This window comes from Channa argus, chromosome 8, assembly GCF_033026475.1.
Source record: "Channa argus isolate prfri chromosome 8, Channa argus male v1.0, whole genome shotgun sequence".
Taxonomy (NCBI): Eukaryota; Metazoa; Chordata; class Actinopteri; order Anabantiformes; family Channidae; genus Channa; species Channa argus.
The window spans coordinates 18,541,844-18,564,575 of NC_090204.1; the positions used below are offsets into that span (position 1 = coordinate 18,541,844).

General features: G+C 40.7%; 1 protein-coding gene across 7 annotated transcripts in view; it reads right to left on the minus strand.

Annotated features, from left to right (window-relative positions):
* Positions 1-2,992: 2,992 nt before the first annotated feature.
* Positions 2,993-22,732, minus strand: part of dnajc6 (DnaJ (Hsp40) homolog, subfamily C, member 6) — a 30,074-nt gene continuing 10,334 nt past the window's right edge. For 5 of the 7 annotated variants that reach the window (XM_067512379.1, XM_067512380.1, XM_067512376.1 and 2 more), the window contains 17 exons: positions 21,622-21,757; positions 18,473-18,522; positions 17,652-17,800; positions 16,638-16,760; positions 15,178-15,311; positions 14,156-14,350; positions 13,840-13,957; positions 13,152-13,231; positions 12,842-13,035; positions 11,012-11,389; positions 10,401-10,544; positions 9,349-9,450; positions 9,103-9,240; positions 8,688-9,023; positions 8,160-8,308; positions 7,545-7,721; positions 2,993-5,663 (listed from right to left, as the gene is read on the minus strand). In XM_067512379.1, the coding sequence (XP_067368480.1) occupies positions 5,562-5,663; positions 7,545-7,721; positions 8,160-8,308; positions 8,688-9,023; positions 9,103-9,240; positions 9,349-9,450; positions 10,401-10,544; positions 11,012-11,389; positions 12,842-13,035; positions 13,152-13,231; positions 13,840-13,957; positions 14,156-14,350; positions 15,178-15,311; positions 16,638-16,760; positions 17,652-17,800; positions 18,473-18,522; positions 21,622-21,757 (2,705 nt within the window). In that variant the 3' untranslated portion in view covers positions 2,993-5,561. Of the gene's footprint in view, positions 5,664-7,544; positions 7,722-8,159; positions 8,309-8,687; positions 9,024-9,102; positions 9,241-9,348; positions 9,451-10,400; positions 10,545-11,011; positions 11,390-12,841; positions 13,036-13,151; positions 13,232-13,839; positions 13,958-14,155; positions 14,351-15,177; positions 15,312-16,637; positions 16,761-16,984; positions 17,165-17,651; positions 17,801-18,472; positions 18,523-21,621; positions 21,758-22,732 lie in introns of those variants that run through there. The other 2 variants (XM_067512377.1, XM_067512381.1) reach the window with 2 other exon arrangements.

Genomic DNA, 22,732 nt, shown 5'->3' on the forward strand with positions numbered 1-22,732 from the left:
CTCTGTATATATCTGAATAGTGCTGACCTTTTTATGTATAGTGTCTTTGTTGTGAATTGGCACTATATAAATAAAGTTGACTTGAATTGAATTGAAATTTAATTAAACATTTGTCAGCAGTGGAAACATACATTTCTGTACATTGAATTTGTTTTCTGTGAAATTAAAAAAATTAAATAAATGGTTCATGACAATATGATGATGATGATGATGATGATGATGATGATCACATAATTTTTTTGTTTTCCTGCAAAGGAGTAACACAGCAGCAAAGGCCAAAAACAACACTGATAAAAAAAGATCAAAACTATTCTGTTCTTGCTTCCTGTAAGCACCCACGCAGCAATACATCTGTGTCTTGGAATGCAAAATGCACATGCATGCACACGTACGACCACGCGCACAAAGCTCATAACTTGGAGTGAAATATTTCCCTCTATCAAGTCAATGCACGTAGTGAGAGGAATTCAGTTTTTAATTCAAGATTGCGAAATCAGAGCATGTTACTGTACCTGACCTGCCACACCTGTAAGAAAAAAAACGGCAGAGGAAGTGTATGTCCCCTACAATGATAACAAATCCAATCATCTTTTACACAGACATAAAATGCATGTTTTTAAAGTGCAGCAAATCAAGTGTAGGTCTCGTTTTGGCGAGCAACAACCCTCATCATCCCTCTGTGTCTTTCCGCCAATAAAACAATGGCATCTTTTCCGTCACTTTACATGCGCCCCTCACATTATGATAAAGCCACGACACAGAACCTAAGTACACGATGGTGATGTTGTAGCTGGGGAATTACAACGCAGAGAGGAAGCCATGAATACGGACATACAATCAAATGCCACATTAAGGACTCAACACGCCTGGTTTCTCTTCATTATAATGCCAACTATTTGGCCTGAATTTGAGTCAAATCTCTCATTTCATCCTAGTGACCATATTATAAAGTTTAGTCAGGTGTGTCTAATAAAAAGGAAACCAGGTTGTACACTGTCCCTATTTACTGCTGTTCTGAATGTTGTATGCATAAAAATACTTTCCAAACAAATGAACCATCATTATGTTCTCATGGTCTCCCATTTACTGCAGAGACCGTTTTAAAACTGTCCAACACCTGCAGATATTTCCTGGTCCCTCAGCTGAGTTTAAGATAACAGTATAGGACATCACTGATATAACTTATCTCATGAGTCTTTGTTGTTTGTAACTCTTTTTATGTGAAAAGAGGAGGGAAGCAATGAGGACTCAAATGAGCAATGAGGTTTTCTTTTAGTGGACAGACAGAAACATATTACTTGTCTGAGTCAGAGTATTATCCTTTGATGTGTACTCAGATTGCCTGATAACAATGTGAGCCCTAAGGAGAGGTTAATATATATTTCTGTGAATGCTCTTTTTCCCACGCACTCCCACCTTTTTTTTTTTTTTTTGCTGTTTCATGCTGAGAGAAAGATGTCACTTCATTCAGCTTTATGAAAAGACTTCATACCACTGGCAGATTGTCCTTTCCTGAAGTCAAAGTCTTAAAAATGAAGTATGTTTCCCACCAGTTGAAGATGACCAGAATTTTCAAGTCTTTCAAGTCCTTATTTGATTTTTTTTTTTATTTCCTTTCCGAGGACAAACATTTGAAGCATACTTTTCTGCATTTTTAGTGGCCCGCAAAGGTATCGCATCCACGGCCCAGAACAAAGCTTCACCTGTGGTGTGTCTCCTACAGTTTCACATATCTGTTATTATTATTATTATTATTATTATTATTATTAACTTATGCATGAAATCTTCGTTTAGTCATGGCTGTATCCGTTTTTGGTAACACACTAGTGTCGAGATGTCAATTTGAAACTCTGTGTGCATGTGACAGTTTGACTTCCTGATGACTCTGGCGATTAATGGTGCAGGACACTGCAATAAATATAACATGAAAAATCAGCCTGTTGCTAATAGTCTACATCAGTGCTCAGTCAGCAAGTGTGTCAGCACTGTAAGTTAGAGAAACAAAAAACTGAGTACAGCAGTACCATATTTTGCACTGAATCACTGGTTGAGGGGGTCTATTTTAAATTACCCTAAATTTCCTTCTGGATAGTTAAACGCTGACACTTCGATACTGTTTTCCTGGATCTCGTCCACAAGGGAAAAGTTGTCAGCCCCTTAAATGATCACATGTGAGTCGAGTTTAGAACGAAGGTTGACTAATGAACAGCAGCATTGTAATTCAGCATGGATAGTCTATGAACTTCAGACGTCCTGCACCACCCAATCATTTCTTTTGTGTCCATGGGAGAAACAGAGCATCTATTCCATCCAGTCTTCAGGGAGTTACTACTTTTTTAAGTCTTCATGACTTCTGGGAATCAGAGCAGTGGTTACCAGTGTTTCTGGCCTTTAATGCTCTGTTTGGGAAAACATTTCCAAACATTTAGGATGGTTTCGTTTCAAAACCAGTTAAATTAATAGTGTAGCCAAACATTTTTTTTTCCTCTCCTATCCCATTGATCATCTCATTATCATCTCAAGACCTAAGGTTTATGTGGTGACCCTTGAAATCTGACCCGCCATTAGGTTAGAAACCATCCAACGGTATAAAGTAGCCAAAACTTGCTCCACCTTGATAGCTACAAAATGTCACTTAGCCAGTAACAATCTAAAAATAGAATTTAACATGTTAGACCACGGGGCCTTTTCTAAAAAGATAAACATAAAACATTGGACTGATAATTCTTCTGTACTTAACCAACACTTTGGAATAAAAAGGTTATAACTTTATTTCCGTAACCTTTTGCACACTATTGCATTGTTAAGTAAAGGCTCTGAGTACTAAACAAAAGCACTGTGTGCTGCTACCACCTAGTGTTCCAAAGGGAAAACGCCATGTGTGATATTTAAAAAACTTCGATGCCTCATTAAGTCCTTTACACCCAGGCCATCTCTGTACAATTATTACATCAAGTAAACAGTAAGGAGTTGAAAGAGACACATAACCATATAAATTCTGCTTCTTTTTACTGTCTTCTGCTTCCTATTTATTTTTGTGCACCGCACTTGATCATAATATACATCCTTTCATGGTAGACAGAACTGAAAAAGAACACATGAACAGAATTTCTTTTACACAATTTAGTAATACTTAAACAGTAGACAGGCAAACACATTAATATACAGTATTCTGTATCCAAATCGGAGCACTTCCATACATACAACTTCAAACAACACACATTCATTGACTACAATATAGAGGTTAGCTTTTCTAACTTAGCTGAAAGATTGCAAATAGAGCATTCAGTCAGCGAGGGAGCATACATGGGTTATTTCACATGTAGGTCCTCAGTGTAAATAGAGCACAGACGCACATACTACACACTTCCTGTATCTGGTAAGTTACCGAAGAGAGCAGTCGCTCCAAGATCAGAGCTCAACATGCTCAGCCTGAGACCCAGTGGAGTTGTTGTGTTTTTTTTCCCTGTTATTTGATCCATTTTGTGTCCCAGAACAGTTGAAGAAACAGTGCTTCATAGCAGTCAGACTTTGTCCCCCCCCCCCGTCGTAAGCATTTTGATAAAATCCTCAACCTAGAAAGTCCAGCAAATAGCTAACAAGAATGAAACTGTCATCTACAGCTCCAAAACAGAGAAAGCATGAAGACAGTATTGATGTAAATCACTTTTACAGTTTATGAACACGTGAAGGAAAATGTTCTGCTAAATTTGCATGTGTAAAAATGGATTTTTAACACATTTAAAGTGATACCAGGGTTCAAACATCTGAATAAACCACCTCAGGGTCATATGAGTTATTTTGTTTGCTGTACAAATTCAAGCGCCTAAGAGAAATTAAGCTCCACTTTCTGTTCTCTAATAAATAAAAGCATATTTAGTTACAAAGATATGCCAGGAGTTATTTTCCATCAGTCACGTTATTGTATATTTTACATCAAATTACATCACAATTAGTTCACATCTGTTAGGTTACATCCAAACTGTCAGGAACAGCACCTGCGACATGTACAGTAGAGCTCCACAACAAAAGTTGACACTTTGAGCCACGTGTGCTGCACCTTACTGCTAATCAGAAATCATTTCTACCTGGCAAAACGCTGCATGATAATGATAAATGAAAGCTAAGTGCTGTGATAAAAATGTCTCACAAATGTAAACACAATAAATCAAGTAATTAAAGTTTGCAGTCACTGTAAATAAGGAGTTTTGATTAAAAACTGCTAATGGCATTAGATTTACAGTATGTAGGATTTAAGTGAAAACTGAAATTTGAGCTGTGAGAGCAGTGAGCTACAATAACACACACACTCATCACTGACATACCTCATACATAATCTTATAGTATAATGATTCATGACTGTAAAATCATCCCACTCCTTGAGCACATTAGTGTCATTGCTGTGTATTGTAAAAATAGCAGAATATAAAAGGCTATACACGCAAAAATATAGTCTGACAAATTATTCCCCAGTCAGTCAGTTTCCAGTAAAACTCTTGAACGTTTCCTTCATATATATATCACCTGGTGAAAAAAACAAAAAACAAAACAACAACATGAAGATGAACAAAGTACAACAAATAAATATAGAACAATGGTTTTCCCTCGAAGCCACGCTGAGTAAAGTTTGTGCTTTCACAGGACGTCCCTGGCAATAAATTTGTTAACGTGTGAGGCGTCAAGGTTCTTCATGCATGGAGCTGTTCGGTTAAAGTGCCCCGGTCATTGAAATGTAAAGTCAGTAATCACAGTTTTAGCAGCCTTCTTACCTTATATTCATTGTAAAAGTATGTTTTAAAAAAAAAAAATCTGATTTAGCTTTTGAAGACCTCTGGAGATGGAAGCCAATCAATGTAATCATAGTTCCTGATAAAAGCAGTAATAGCACGTTGCTTTTTTTCGTCTTTGTACATCAGACAGATAAGTGTTACAGTAAGTCATGCCTCCCAACAGCTGGTTTATAATGACAAACAGGGATGAAAACCTAATTAGCATCAGTTGACGTTGCTCTTCTCTCTCTTATTATTTCTAACTTTTAACTTCCTGAAAGCCTGTAGCTTTGATATGAAAGAACGGAACATGAATTCAGGTTTCACACTAAGCAAGCAGAACGTCTGGTGGGTAGAAACCTTTGATTGCTGCTAAATGCTTGTTGTGCCCCACAGACTGGTTGGCACGCTGATCTCTCTTCCCCACTGTAGATCCACATACTCGGAGTCAAATGTTGGTCTTTTTTTTTCCCTAGATGTCCTTGTGACTCGGCTGTTGAATGGTTGGTCTGTCCAGGGTTTAACGACACATAACGAGCAAGGACAATCTTGGTTGGTACATAGCTCTGTTACAGTCTGAGCTCTGGAGTTCTTAAGTCTTTTGTCTTTGTAGATCAACTGTATGTTTGTATTATGGTGGGAAGAGAAAAATGGGTCTGAACACAGGGATAAAGGCAGATGTTGTAGGGTGTGAGTGTAGTATTTTGCCCACAGGTGGTGAAATATGTTTAGGAGCTGATGACAGATTCACTAAGGACATCCTCTCCTCACTCACGTTCATTCACTCTTTATTCAGTAGAGGGGTTTTTGTCCTTGGCTTTCAAATTCTGACCAGGCATCATTTAGTTCCATGAAAATCATCTTGGCATATTGTTCATATGGTTGTCCTGTTGCCTGCAGGGGTGGAGATAAAAACACACAATAGTTGTCCAACGAGATTCGCCTTAAGCATGTTGCAAAACTGCAAATAAGTGAATTAAAGCAGACGTTTAGAACCTGACTTTGCCTCTGGATGATTTTAAATAACAGATTTGACGGTGGTCAGGAATCTTAATGTGAGAAATATCAGACTTTTTGTACACCCAGGAGCCAATAAATAAACTAAATCACCTTCTGCAAACATACTTAACACCAGAAAATAGCAAACACGCTGTGTGCCCTGCTGGTTTAATAAGCTGACCAAAAGAAGAGACGGGGCCATTGGCATTGAGACAAGGAAGCTCCTTACAATGAAGAGAGGGTTTCAATCCACATCCACCATCTGTGTACTAAGCAGCAGGAAGAAGGCGGAGGACTAGTGAGCGTCAGAGCCACTGTCCAGGATGAAACAACAAAGATCCAAATGCAACCGAAAGATGGCCCCGAGTCATGATGTGCTTAGTGAAGTCCTCGGGCAGCAGAAACCATATGAGCAGATGAAGGGAGAGCAGCAATCATCATGCAAGAATAAGCTCCTGCAGGGCACCAGGCGGGACTCCATGTGCAGACTGTGCAAAAATGTCCCTGAGACAATCCAGCACACAACAGCTGGGTGTACGATGCTATCAGACAGGGCCACATATGGAACCAAGGTACTGGCATAGTGTAAAGAAACATCTGTGCTGAGTACAGGTTGGAAGTCCCAACTAATAATGGCTAACCAACTGGACATAGTATTGGTGAGGCAACACAACAAGAAAGCCATAGTAGATAGATGCAGAACTACCAAGTGAAAGCATCTTCAGGAGAAAGGAGCACAAGAAGCTCAAGAAATGTCAAGGGCCCTGTCACTGCTGCTGTGAGGCAGAAATTCTGTGCACTGTTTGTGAGTCACGGGTACAAATTGCTTTCCAGACGTCTGATGACGATGCTGGTGTTCAGCTCAAGTCCGGTGACTCGAAGTATGGCACAAAAATCAAACCTTCCCACAAATCTGCTTTGCTGTCTAACTGTCTCCGAGGCAGACCTTAGTGGATCCAAGACTTCAATTACAGAAAAGTTCACTTCATCACTGTAAGATCCAATGATATAAATATTTCCCGACTATGGCATTGCAAGTAATTAACCATATGCAATATCTAATTGTTTCCTCCCTACGCAGCTGGAAAAAGTTTACCTCATATGGCTTCTAACACTCGCACATTCCGAGTTTAACTCTCTTCCTGTTTGCTCATCTCCTAACTACTACAGACGTCTCCAAGCACCAGACCCTGCTGCCATAATGTCCATTCCTCAGACCTTTTCTCAGCCAATTAAGACAGTGAGGGTCTTGTAGGACAACCTATTCTTCTGCCCACTATATTTTAAATGGGACATAGAACTTTAAATCTCGCCCCACTTACCTTGATGTCTTCGCTCACCGTTGTCCTTGCAGCTCCTAGTTCTAAGTTCTAATATAATTGCTTAATAACTTTTTTTGACCCAAGCTGTAAAAATAACAATGACAAATGACCCACTGCTACCCGCTGTCACTTTCTGAAGATGTAGTGCACATATTCTTTTTTTTTTGTCAGAAACTGATTGAAACTATGCTAATGAGCCCACTGATGGTGAAGCAAAACTGCCATTTTACAGGCCAGAACAGTAAAATGAGGAACTGAAAGATGCTGAAATGCTGTATAGAGCTACGGGTGAGTTCATGAATATGACTGATCACTTCTGCATTACAAATAGTAATTAGAGCATGTGGTAATGTACAATAATAGCTGCTTTAAGAGTTCGAGTGTCCTGCTACTAAATCATGTGTATCACTGCATAAACTGAAATTCCAAGTCCCTCATTTACTATCTGTCTCACCTTATCTGGGTGGACAACCAGGACGGCCTTGCGGTAGACCTTCTTGACTTGTTCTGGGGTAACCAGGTCAGCCATGCCCACAGGCTTCCAGCGCGTCTCTCCCTCCCACAGCACAGTGTGCATGGTGGACAGCAGGGCACGAATGTTACGCTCCTTCCCCTCAATCCAGTCCAAAATCTGGGTCACAAACGGAGGGAGGAGATAAGGGAAGCCATCGGCCGGTCAGGCCCAGATTTAAAACAATTTTTAGCAGACATGCTTTCAGTTATTTTGGCTCTGTTGAAATGTATTTAAAAGAATAATTAGAGGAACCAAAGTCTGGTCATGGTAGACCTACGTCAGTTGCCTAATTAATTTTCTAATTAACAAAAGGCTTTAACAGTCAAAGCATTTTGAGTGCTCTACCCTATTTTGGGGAATGGCTGAATTGCCGCTATTGTGCTACACTGAATGAACTCAAGATGACCAAAACCCACAAATTAATGACAGTAATTCTATCCAGATGTACTAAGTCATGGGACCTTATGCTGTTTCTCACAGATTCTAGAAAGCAAATAAGAACAACACATTACTCAATAATGAATTTGTAAGCTTTTGTTTCTTAGTAGCCCCTGCCTTTAGTTTCTCAGGGTCCATTTCTTTGGCCATCTCCTCCTTCCTCATCTCTGCTATTGTCCTGGGGCCTTTCCTCTCTTTGGCCCCTGCGAAGCCTTGCCCAGATAGCAGGTCATCAAAGCTGGCATCCGTGGCCTTGGGCTTAGAACCTGCCAGAGACGAACACAAACACAGCGCAGAGGAAAATATCCTTTTAAAGCTTTTCCACCACTGGTTGTCCTGTACAATTAGATGCGATGTGCTATGAACAACTAATCAATTGACCATTCGATTCCCACTGAAGAATGAACATGCCTACAGCAGCAAGATGTCAGCCAACACCTTCTCTGTGCTCTTTTTAGAATTATAAATGAGACAGTTATAGTTTTAAGCATAAGAGGAACTTTTTCAAACCTGTGCCACTAACAAACTAGAACACACAGAGTTGACTTTCTAGGTCCACATGTGCATAAAAACATACTGTGCTGGGTTTTAACAATATAATTCATTTTTGCACCATATTTGACAGCATCAGGGTCTCTTGCTTACTCATGCCAGCCTGCGCTTTACTCCCTGCACTGGGTGAGCCTCCTCCCATTGCAGAGAAGCTGACATTGTAGTTGGGTCGGTTTAAGGGTGATGTCTGAGGCATGGAGGTGTGGCTGGGGCTGGGCTTTGGCTGCGGCGCTGGACCCTGTCCTTGGGGTTGCCATGCTCCACTGCTTCCAGTACCTGGCTGCCACGAAGGGAAGCCGGCTCCTGCATGGGGCTGCCACCCTCCTGTGTGCTGGGGAGAAGGAGGAGGCCGTGATGGGGATCCCATGGGAGGTAAGGAAGGGGTTGTTCCAGTAGGGGTGGTGGGTTTGCTAGAGAAACCAGAACCTCCTGAAGAAGGACAAAAAAGATTATGGCATAAAGATGGTGGTAAAAATTGAGAAAGGTAGGAAAATTGTAAGTAGCTGACCTCCAAGGCTTCCGCCCAGGTTTCCAATGTCAGCAAACGGGTCCAAAGTGTTTGGTTTGGTTTGGTGGGTGGGGGTACTATGGACTGAGCCTGTGGGACTGGTAGTGGCTGATCGACTCCCCATACCGAAACCTCCACCTGACAACAAGATAAGCCGCAAATAGGTTTAATTTCAAAAGGCTGAAGCATAGGACAACACCTCAGTGCTGTTTGTAGTTAGAATTGTGTATTTGTGTGTAGTTTCACCTGTGCTTTTGGTAGCGGGTCTGTTCCAGTCCCATCCTCCCTTTGCATTTTGCTGCTGAATGTTGACAGTTGGGGCGGTGGGTGGGACGGGGGAACTCCGACCTATTCAAGCATAAGCCAGTTTGTCACAGACAGAGCACACAGTGAATGAGTGACATGAACTCACACAACTTTAGAAAGCAATACAAGGTGTGAGTCACATGAGAGGCGGAGTTAAAAGGCTGCTGGGTGTATGAATAGATCTATCAGTTGGCTTTCTAAATTTACTGCTACAGCCTTACTAAAAAGACCCAAAAAACATTCTGTACCGATCATGTACAAGTTACTTATAAGTGATTTTGCAAGGTATTTTACAAATTTAATAAACTTGTTGTGTTCAAGTTCACAAGCACTGGGTAAAGACCGACAGTAAAAATTTAATTTTACTTTTATCTAGCATGATGCACGGATTTAGGGTCCTCCATTGAGCATAGTTAATCCCTTTTCCCTTTTTTTTTTTTTTAGCTACTAAAAATAAAAAAAAAGGTTGAAATCTGTAACCTTATGAAGGTTATAATATTGGACAGTTAAAATCGAACCCTTCTCTGCTAAATAAAATGTTAAACCTAAAAAACCTAAAGTTGTAGAAATGCCCTGTCCTGATTGGATTAAAATAATGAATGCAGCCCGAGTTCAGGCAGAAATGTTTTGTTAACTAATGGGAAATGGGTTAACACACCTGTGCTGCCTCTTAGCTGTAGTACTTAGATGGGTTGCAGGTACTTTATGCAATTGCATTCACTGCCAAACATGCAGCACCAGTATTCAAAGTTTATCCGCAGCAAAGCCAGTGTCGGAATTAGCAACACTAAACAAGTGTGGGTGACAAATTCAACCAGATTTGACACACCGAAACAATCACAAAGCATCTTCACGTGTTAAGGCGTGGACACAGACTTGCAGAAACTCTAAAACATGCCTTACCCGGATTTATAGCCAACGCTTGCAATGGTTTTATTACATCCCCAATTCGGTGAAACAATGTGCAGCAGTCAAGCAGAAGCATGCCTTACCGAGGCTTGTGGGCTGTAAGGTGGGTGATGGAGAGCGAGCAGCATGCAGGAAGGGGTCTGGCTGCCCCATGTTACCTTGTCCAAGGAATGAACCCATCATCTCCGGAGGTTTAGGCATTGGACCCGTTCCAAAAGGATCAAATGCTGAAGGAAAAAAAATTTCCACCACTGCTATTAAATTATTCTATACAAAAGAGTTAAAAGTTATTTAATTTTAATTCTGCATTACACAATATGATGTGCCTTTTTATAATATATTCCTAAATATTTTTTTTTGGTTACCTAAAGTTGTGTCTACTTAGTATTGTTTTTTTTTACATGCTTTTATTTTGCATTGCATTTGATCTAGTGAACTGTCTAAAATCGCTGTATTTTTTTCTTACTTTTATTAACTTTCCTTTTCCTGCCAAAGAATATTCACAGACCCAGAAATTGAAATTTGGTGTAGAACATATGTTTGCAGTCAATACTGTACTGTATGTAGATGCAGGTGAGCACTTGGAAAAAACTTTTTTAGGACTAATGTTTCATAATTAATTGACTACATCGGTCTTCGCGTATTGGTCAAGGATGTGTTCTATTCAAATGCACTTTCAAATTTGTTTTCTCACCTGATGGTGCTGGAGATGGACATGGGGAGGCAGTGTTGGGGACTACTTTATGTGGTGTTGACTGGGTGGAAGAAGGCCCACTGGTTGGCTGAGGTGGGGCCCCAAACAAATCCCCTAGAAGATCAGTGGCTGCAGCTGCAGTAGGTGGGGGCTGAGATGAGGGGCATGGCCGGTTGATGTCTTCCCCATCCAGGCCAAGTAGGTCCACTTCCTCAGCAGGTGCGGGAGCTGCGGGTGTTGGGGCTGGGGGGTCGGGCTTCGAGGGGCCCATGCTGGCATTGCTTCGCTGGCCAGAGAGAGACAGCATCTCATCATCAGAGGGCTCGCTCTCTTCGCCATGACCCTTACTGTCTGCACCCCCGTGGGGTCGGCTTGGCTCTGCAGCAGGATGAGACAAAAATAGAAGGAAAATTTCACAAACCGAAAAGAAACATGAGAAAATATAAACTGGAAAACAACAATGCAGACATAGGGAAAATGGTAAATGGAAAGAAGCTGGAAATAATTGGCAGATGTATGCTGCTACATCGCTGCTACAAGCATCAGCTGTTCTTGTAATACTCCACATTGTAAGCTTTGCATTCTGCCAATTGCCCAGGTTGCCAAGATATTACCTTTGGCTGAGGAGAAAAAAATACTTGTACCTATTGTACAATATATGTTGGGAGCATTACTTACAGTAATGTGCTAAGTACCTACAATAGACATGTATTCAATATTCTACAGGTTTGATATTTTTATCTATCACTGCATAACAATGACGAGGTTTCAATTCAATCAGTAGCGTTAGTCAATAGAAACAAGTAATTGTCTAGAAGTGTAAAGGTTTTAATTGCAACGTTTCATGTCCATGCACACTTTGGTATATGGAGTATGATTGAATTGAACTCCGCGTTAACTAATGTGACTGCACTGAACAGGTTCTCTAACAGGTCTGTGCTCTCATCTACCGTCTTACCCTCCAGATCCAAGCCCTCCATCTCATCTTGTAGGAGCAAAAACAAGGGTCACATTAGTATGTTTGTAATCTGTAGATTTCTAGCTAATCTGTGAGATTTTGCAAGTGTGTGCCAGTAAATATGAGATTGTGTATGAAAGTGTAAGAGTGTGTAGGTGCAAGAAAATACAAGAAAGATTAAGTAAGACATGGTTTGTTTACAATTAGACCTTTAGCTTTGTACGGTGGACGTGAGAGCTCATAGCACTGCAATTTGAGAAAACACATGCAAATAGACAAAACACAAGAAACTTATAAAAACGACTTCAATTTGACAATAGAGGCGCAGCACTAAGCAAGGCGCTGCCTGGGACCACGGACGGCAATGGAAATGTCTCTGGGTACATCTAAAGAACCCTTGTCAACCCTGTCAACTACGTGCATATACATTTTGTCAGATTAATTATGTCAGCAGGATAATAATAAGCAAAATACTAACAAAGGTTAACAGAAGTGACATGAAGTAAAAAAGCAAAAAGCAAAACTATGGCAACAAGTATGTCCCAGTTGTGTCTGTCACTTTATAGTGTCCTTGGAATCATTGTAGAAAACTGTCATGTAGATCGCAATGTTTCCAGGGGCCACTACAACTGACGAACATTTAGATTACAGGCAAACTCTGTATGATGATTTTCAGAAAGGCTGATAAAAGAGGACATTAACCTCAAGGAAAGCTCATGGATCACAAATTCAGTAATACCTGTCATAAAGATGTCGCCGTGTGTTTCGAAGTGCAGGAGTATTTTAAACCGAGCCTCCCACCTCAGACCTTATGTGTGTTATGGATTAAACACACACGGGTCCTTGTGCCCGTCCCCAAAGACCCACAGTACCTGCAATAGCAAGTGCTTCCTGATGTTCCTCGTGGCAGGAGAAAAGAACATTGGGGGTAAGATCTTTGCAGGGAAACTGCTCCCACGGCGGCGTCAGGTCTTTCTGCTTGTCTACCTCCTCAACATCCACATCCAGTATCACATGAAACAGCTGGGGATACTTCTCAGGAGAGTCACATGCATCCAGCTCTGGTCTGAGAGGAGATACAGGGTGCACAGGAGTGTTATATGGGAAATCAGAATACTGATTAACCAGCGTCTCCTTTCCCTATGTTTGCTCAGGGACATTACTTAGAAGAAACATTCTTACTTGTTAAACTTTAAGACGGTTGTTCCAGGAGAAATGAAGCCAGTGTGGAACTGAATCTGGAAGATCTGTGTGTTGGACATCTAACAAGAGCAGAGCACAAGTCAATTTGGATGATGAAAGGTTCATCACATAAATCTGTACTACTCAATGCTCAAAACTGTGTGGCTTGTGTGTTGTTCTGATTTTACTTAGGAGATACTGTATACAGTGGTTGAACTTTGACCTACTGTCAAACCTGTAGCTACATGTGTATGGGTTTGTACCATTCAATTAACATTATAAACGATATGTTGTAGCTGTGCACCCTAAACTAATATTTCAGCTAATTAGAAGTAAAATGATGTGACAACCTGAAAAGATGATGACTAAAACTTCCATTTTGCTGTTTACGGTATATATATTATCTCCTATTTCTCACAGTTTGAGTAAAAACACATATTTCTATGAACTAAGCATGTCTGGAAATTGATGAGCGTCTTGCTGTGTCTCTCTTCTTGACATTTTGTGGGTGGTTTGGACTCAAGATGCACAAATTGGTCCAGAATTGGTTAAAAAAAACCCAAAAGATCTTGTGGCAAAAATCCCACCAGCACTATAAAGTTATGTGTGACACTGGCGTTATCCATTACATCCTTTGTTTAACTGATTCTTTAGGATTCAGCATGCAGTAGAGAAGCATGCAGTCTACCTTGGCTTGCAGACGTCCTCCAATGGTCGACCTCATATGGTAGACGGGAACCACGACATCTCCTTGCACACTCACGCCCAGATGGAATACCACTTTCCCCTCTTGGACTCTGTGCTCTCTGGGGGGGTTGGTATAAGATGAGACCAGAGGATCAAGGGCACATAAGGGAAGGTGGTAAGTGAGAGTAGTAGCAGTTGAAAGTTGCAGTTGAAAGAGTGAAGATAAAAGGGGGAGAATGAGGTGGTTAAAAGAACATTATTTGTATCACTCATACTCAGGCACTGCATTGCTCTGCACATCCGTGTCAAGCACCTACCTCATCCTCTCATACTCCTGTGCAGTGGTGAAGATCTTTGTCTCTCCAATGAGGACGTCGCAGAAAGGACGGCAGCCGCTACGCTGCTTGTTGAAGCAGGGGACCGGGCTCATGGTGAGGGACTTGATGACCAAGGGTTTGGAGTGGGGCAGACTGGGCTTCTCTGACACCATGGTACACACATAACCAATGTACCTGCACGGAGACGAGAGCAAATTATTACAGTCTTGATGTTCAATTTTACTTTTCCTTAATTTGTACTACTGTACATCCATAAGCCAGCTGTTTATGATGATGTCAAACGGAAAAATGTTACACATATGGTGATGACCTAATATACTCCAGAGCACCAGACACTGTATTGAGCCAACAAGCACAAAGCAGTTATTGAAACGTAAGTGCAAGCAATTCACTTTAAGGACTCTTAGCTCTGCCGGGAATTATATTATGGCTGCAATTTCCATAAAGTCTCAGTCAACTAGCACTAAAACTCTGACTCACGAGGGAGCACTTGCTCGAGCACGGGCATCTGATAAATGCTGCAGCTTCTATCTAGCAGGATCATAGAGGACTGGAGGCTACGCTGTTTAGGTAAGACACCTTCTGACCCACACCGATCACTTAAAACAGAACATGGTATGAATCTCCAGAGAAGCCATGTGCATTAATGCATCCTCACACCACATGCTGCTGTGGGCGTTTCACAGATGCTGGCTTTGAAATTTACACTGAGGACAGATTTCTAAAAAGAATTCAAACTTTGACTCTTCCGACCATAGGATGGTTTTTCTATTTCCCCTTGGTCCATTTTATTGTAAATCGAGTCAGATTCAGAGAAAGTGGCAGCGTGTAGCCGCTACTGTAGGATTTATGTGTAAGAGGCACAACTGTATGAAGAGGTCTCATGCTGTGTGCTTGAGGATGTACAGTATAACTCCATTACCTCTCCTTTCTTTCTCTCACGTCCCCTCTTTTCTTTCCTATTTTATGTCATATTCACAGACATGTTAAAGGATGCAAACCTGCGGTGTGAAGGCCAGAGGCCAGAACCTGGTCTCTTGGCACTGAGAAGCTGCATGGCAGGAACGGGGTTGTTGAAAAGGTGGCAGAAGCAGAACATGGCACAGACCAAAACACCAGAAGGTGCACGACCATCCTACAGGTAAACAATAAGAGAAGCATTAAGGCATCTAGCTTCAACAACACACTTTTAGATCCTGTCTGCAATGGATCTTGATCCATGCACTGCTTCCAAACTTTGTGAAAGCTTGTTGTAGATGTGCACTGTTACAAAAAGCTACCTACAAATATCACATCCCAAAGATGTTTAAACAGTATTAAAGTGTAAGTGTATTTTAAATGACAAACTCAAATGTCTAAATAGGAAAATACTGACAGACATAGTAGAGGGTTTTGTTCACTGAATTTATTTTCCTTTTTTTTTTCCTCCTCGAGTTCGTTTCAGGTTACAGGGAAACAAAAACATTGTTGTGACCTGAAGCTGAGAAAAGAGTTTTTCATGGAACTGTTTGGTTAAGTTGCAAGGAGGAGCAGTTTGCCAAACCAAGGGCAAACCACAGTGACTTGGCAACAACATGCTCTACAAAACGCCAGTGTACATAACTGCATACACTGAAATAGAACAGACAAAAGACAATCATCAGTCAGTACATTTGTGTTATAAAGTATTTTGGTTTTCAGCAGCGATAACAACATTTTGACATTAATGAAGCTTCTACATGGCATCAGAGGGCTAAAAAATTGTGTTTTTATTTTATTCCACTTTTGTGACACATACTAAAAGTGGAGCGATTTTGAACTTTAAAGGCCAACGTACAGGACTCTCCTCTACTTTGTCAAGGTGTTGTTTACTTCAAAAAAGGCAGAGAAGCTGACGTGTTGGGAGCAGAGTGAGAGCATTTCAAAGAAGTTTGCTGTGTTTAAAAAGACGGGGTGGAGAGGATAAACGCATGTTTAGTTTCTCATTATGATTTTAATGTCTGCGTGATGTTGTGGCCTTCTGCTGATGGAAAATGTTTTTACTTACTGCATATGGGACAAGAGGATGCCTCAACGAGTTTTGTTACACAATTGTCACAAGATTCAGATCATTGCTTTCTTAAAAACAATTTGTTTGATCCAGCATCTGCTGCAATTATCAGTGCTAGAACAATAGTCTAAAAAGAACAAAGCCTAAAATTGAATTGCAGAGTAATGGAATAAATCAGCAGGGATGCTTGACTATATTTGAATCAGTCCCAACAGCATGTTTGTTCAAAAGATGAATAAAGCATGTTCCTATGCATAATGTTCTGTTTTTATTGTTGAAAGAATGAAAAAAAGCAATGTAGAAACTTAGTTGTGTAATTGTCCCCTATAGCTATAAATAGCAAGCATGTACTTGAACTGACCAAAATCAAGACAATCAGGGAAGATAAAATGTGAGATAAGTGTGAATGTGAATATTTGATTGCAGTCTTACCGAACAGGTGATGACACACACATTCTTGGGATTCTGTTTGAGCCAGTTGTGCATGTTCTTACACACAGCGAATAGGTTGTGGAGGCCGGGAGCCTGGCGAGAAGGCCAATTACACTCTGAAACCTGGGAAGGAATTGGTGCAGGAAATTACAGAGGGAGGAGGAATGAGGAAAACAGAGAGAAACAGAAAGAAAGGCCAGACAGTGAATAGCAGAGAAAGGTAGAGCGATGAAAGGGAAGAGACGGAAGGCAAGGAAGCAAAAAAAGAAGAAAAAGATCGGAAGGAGAAGAGAAAAAAGTGGTGGAGGTTAGCAACTGCACTGCAGCAGAAAAGCAACACAACAAACCAGTTGCCATGATGAGTCATCTGCTGGAGCTACAGCAACTTTCACAAGCAGACAGGCGGCCATCTTGGCTATGTTTACTCCACAGCTCGACTCCTCAGCTTCCTCACATATTTTCTGCCTGAGGGTGGGAATGTCTTACTATAAGTTTCACATGTGACCTCACTTGACTGCAAAATCCACCTGCGCAAAAATGACAGAAATGATGCTGAAATCATTATAAGCCAGAATAAATTTGGATACATCCAACAGCAGAGCCCAAAAGCTCACAAATTTCTTCCAGCTCACATTTCATCATTTTGGAATTTGCCGGGCTGCAGAATAAATGTCTACATTCCGCGTGGGACTAAATATTGAAATGTGGGATAAAGACAATAGGATCTTTTTTTCTGCTCTCTTTTTGCTTTTTAGACAAATAGTTAATGCCAAAGTAATGACAGAGAAGTGGATAAGGATAGGAATGATAGATCTGATTGGGTGAATATAATTAGAGACTTCCCTTTGGATGCTTGTGAGCCACATGTCCCCGTGTAAAACATTGAAAGACCAAAAATAGCCAGCAATAGTCACATCCTGTCTTGTAATAATCCAAGGAGTTAAAATGGTGTAGCAACTTGTAATAACCAAGAATAAAGCAATAAATCTGTAATGGGCAGGCTGTCACACTCACCCTGTTGGAGAATTTGGCGCCGCGATAGTTGCGCTGCGATAGGTTGAAAACAGTGTAGTGATCGGCGTGGCGACTGTCGAGGAATGAGCGGATGTCCTCTACGTGGTTCTGATAGCCAATCTGAACCGACTCTGCTGGGTAGGTCATCACTGAAAAATACAACTGACTGTTCAGTTGCTAGATGATAATGTATAAAGCAGAACAAAAGAGAAAAGAAAGTTCTCTCTCTCTCTCTCTCTCTCTCTATATATATATATATATATATATATATATATATATAATTTTGTCTTTAAAACGTGACAATGGAAGCTAAAATATGAGAGAACTGGTCCACATTTACGCACACGCAGCATGACAGGACTGAAGCCCTCAGGTGATAAATGTCCAGCTGACTATGTCATGTAAAGGACTCCTGCTGCTTCATGAGTTTTAGACTCTAAGCAAACTGTGAGTGAGAAAATCGCAAGCGTCTGTACTAGTGTCTTCAAATACTGAATGCACATGCAGCCAAGTGTCCAACATGAACTGATTTAGTGACAGGATCCTAAACGAATACGCTACATTTAGCACACAAGTCTGAACAAACCATATCTACGCAGCCCTGAATGAAGCAGACAAGGTCAATAAATATAAATAAGTGTAAATTTTTAAATCACTTTGGACATTAAAGACCAGTCACACTGTATGTTTCCCTGATTTGTTCTTCCTAATGACATTGTAGTTCTTTTGGTCTGATTTATACATTATCATCTAGCAGCTGAACTATCATCCATGCACACATATGCACAACATGCACATTAGCAACAACCACATGTGTTTACCTATGATCCGTGATGTGATGTAGGCAATGTCCAGCTCCCCTTTAGTGTAACTAAAACAAAGAATATACTTTTTAGTTTACTGTTTGCAAAGGATAATAACATTAAGAAGAAATATGGTACAAGCAGCATCACATGTATAAAGAATGTGTCACCCAACCAAGTTTTAAAAACTTTTAAAATTTTGTATTAGAATCCTGTCAAAACACTGTATCCAATCTTTATTGGATACAGGGGAGTGCGTTTCTATATTGTTTTCAAATAAATAAAAAATTCAAGGTGGAGTGAAAAAGACACCTTATTCTTAAAAAACATCAAATCATTTAATACATAGCAATTTAGCAGTGTCCAACATGCTAGAGGCTGATCCACCTCTCACTGACAGTGCAGCAGGTTATCATGACCGTCCAAGTAATTAGACTTAGGCCTAAGGCTTAATTAAACAGGCCTTAGAGTAGAAGCTTCCATGTGTCTGGCTGTGCGGAAGTTGTCTTTTTCAGGTTCAGCGCAGTAGGCTGAACTGCCCAGGATCAAAGGGATACCATATGTGAATTCTTCCAACTGAGCAGCATTGCCCTCCATTGCCAGATTTCCATATGGAGATTTATTTTTTTTTTTTTTAACTTTGCGAGCAGCTGCACTGCACACACATACAAGTTGTTGCCAGTTGCCAGTAGTGCACAGGAGACACTGAACCACTACAAAAAACGTGCAGCATTTGGTGACAGAGTGAAGTGTGTGATTTATTTTAATGGTCTGCGGACAAAAATTATCGTGGAAGAGTTGATTTAAGGAGATATTTAAAAATATATATTTACCAAACAGCAGTAGACATCACAGCTTCCCACTGTACTATGCAAACCAAATTAGTAGGCTAATGTGTATCAAATTGAGTTGACTGGTTACATACTGTGAATCTCGCACAAGCAGGGCTGATTTGGGCCAGTCGTCTCCGAGTGGTCATGGAGGACTGCCATATGGCCCCATGCAACCCTAGATGTGGTTATGCAATGCAGTGCTGCATTCAATGTGTCTGATTTTCAGTACAAGCAGCCTAAAGGTGACTTCGGATTTCTGTACACCTACATACAAATAACACCACATGTAATGTTCCAACTACATGCATATTTTGAGTGCCATTGAATTAAGGCGGAGGGTTAAAGCTTCAGTTTGTAACTTATTTCAATTTGCGATCCAATTTTAGGCTTTGTTCTTTTTAGACTATTGTTCTAGCACTGATAAGCAGATGCTGGATCAAACAAATTGTTCTTGAAAGCAATGATCTGAATCTTGTGACAATTGTGTAACAAAACTCATTGAGGCATTCTCTTGTCCCGTATACAGTAAGTAAAAACATTTCCCACTTTCCATCAGTACAAGGCCACAACACCACACAGGCGTCCAGGCCTTCTGTGATGTACATTGAAAGAACAACTATTCTAAATATTCTAAAGGGCTTTGAGTGAGGCTAGCCCTTCTAACCAATCAGATCAACCATGATCACATGTTTAAATTGATGAAGGTTGTGCTGATATAAAAGAAAAAAATGTGTTTGTCTTGCTGTGTTTTAAAATTGGCCTCAAACCTGAAATATGCAAAGCCATCTTGTTTGCTTCTAATAGATGTGTGGGATCTGAGCGTGACAATCATGCCGTCCAAGTTTCTGACATTTCAATTTCTTTAGTTTCTAGATAACAAAACAAACAACTGAATATGCAGAACATTCAGAAGCAGTTACCTTAAAACTGGTTTAATGCTTATGGTCCTAGACACACAGTGACTTTGTCCATTATGAAGCAAAACACGTAAATCACCTATGACAACCAGAGTGCAGATATTACGATACTACTTTATATCTAGATGATGTTGCTCTACCCTGATGCTTGGAAATGCATTAGTCGCTGGTGAGTAGCATCACTCAGCTCACAAAATGTTTATTTATTTATGACTATGATGAGCTACAATTTACATTCTCATCCTCGGGAAGACAGGTTTTCTCACAATCTGTCCATTTCTAAATTAAGCTATTAAATCGTATCCATGCATGTACTTCTCCAGTTTGCAAATTATCAGAAGGATAATAAATAGTGACACTAGTCATAAAATCATTAAGGAGAGCTTCTAAAAGCAGTTGTATACACATATTTGTCACAATGTTGTCCTTCTGCTCATCTACCCTTCTTTTCTGAAGCTTTGAGCCGGTTGCCACGGTAGCCTGCCTTCCACCGCCCCATTATGCCAAACACCCACTCTCCCATGCATACACAGTTCACACAAACACACACCAACAAACATAGAGGGCCCTAATGAAATGAATCCTTCTGTATCAGCAGTGCACTGCCCATTTGGCACAATGCACTGCCATAAATAATTCAGCCAGGAGAGGAGCGTCAAACAAAGATAGGAGGGGAGGAAAGGTGGTGCCGAGATGAGAGGCGAGAGGCAGCGGCGGCCATGAGGGAACGACGGGACAGGGGAGTGGGTGTTTGCAAAGATGTGAGCAGCAGAGGAGGGGAGACACAAGAAAGGAATAATCACAATCAGACTTGCTGAGTCAATAGTGAGAGGAGCCTGTGTTTCTGACAATACAGAGGCCCCTTTGTGCTGCCCTGTGCAGATGCCTGTGCACAAATGTTGGAACGAGCGAGTCGTGCCAGACTCTGCTACCTCGCTCGCTCCTTGCATCATCCTCACTGCTCCATTTCACGCCTAAAACTGTTGGACACTATATCAATAGCTGATAAAACATTAAATTAACAATTGTGATCCTTACATTTGATATTAGATGCACATCCACAAAATTCAAGTTAAGTTAAATTTCAGAATAGCATTCTCTATAACCATAAAAATGATGGTAATAATTGTCAGGGATTTTCAAAATAACAAGAATAGATTATTTAATTATTATATTAATCTATATCAATATGTCTGATGTGAGGAAGCCAAAGCTAAGTCCAACTAATATGATCCTGTGCCCACTTTAGGGTGGAACTGAAGAACAGGTAATTAGGCAATTTTACCACTTGCAGACGGAATCATTTACAACAGCTCATCATTGTGGCTGTGATGCAACAAACATGCAGCTTACACTGGGAAATATGCAACTGCTATGGTGCAGAATACTAGTTTGTATGAACACAGCCATGACTTACGTGGCAACCTGATGCATGACCTTGGTGGAAGTATCTTTCAAGGTGTCCTTCAGGTTGTCTTTAAAGTTGCTGAAGAACTTCCCAGCTCCTCCTTTCACCATGTCCAACAGACCCCCTCCATAGCTGGCATCCATATCTGGAGATCATATCTGTGAGTCAGTATCCGAGCGAAAACATCACTAGCACAAACATACTGAGTGGGCAACATACTCTGCTGGTTTAAAGTCTGATCCCTTGCTTTTCAACTAAGATAACACGTTTCATTCGATGCAGATGATAGTTTTGAAATCAAGTTACACATTTTAAACTGGGTTGGTTGCTGTCTTTTGAATTTAGTGATGGATTTATAAGTCATCGGCCAACACATCAAGGTGACGTGTGTAGGTGTGAAAGAATGATGGACAAGGACACAGAGAGACACAAGACATACAATAAAGTGCATTCCATCTGGAGTTGTGCATTATAATTTCTGGAGGGGACCCAAGTGTCATTTCTGACTCAGCAACCCCTGCTGATGTGAGATTTTCTCTCCTCTCTCTCTCTCGTCTTCCATCTTTGCCCTTCTTAAACCTGTACATATAGCAGCAACCACAGTGGCATCACTGGGTTTTTAACTTTGCAGTTACAGGCCTTAAATGCGATGCAGCAGAAAATCAACAACAGCAACAGGGGTTTTCTACACTTTTAGCCAGAGTCTCCTTTGGTTTAATCAACAGCATTTTGTGCTCTTGAACACAAAAAACCACTGATAAAACAAACTATTATCTGTCAAAGGTCAACTGGCGGAGGCCTCAGAGTGGTGGTCTTGGGTAGGGCTGGCACCAAGCTACTTGTTCAGATTGGTTATTTTCAAATATTACGCATTAAGAAGTCTAGAGTCTGAGTCTGTGGAAGAGGGACATTTCAATACATAACAGTAAAGATAAAAAAGTTGCCTCCATTAGCTTTGGAAGCTGAAAGCAGACATAATCAAATAGTAAGTATAATACACAAGGGGTTAAACTTTGATTCAACGTTCTGCATCAGCTCTCACCTGCTGATAGCATCATTGCAACATTAGACAGATGTATTACATGATCCAGTTGTATTGCGATGAAATTATATTCCCCAT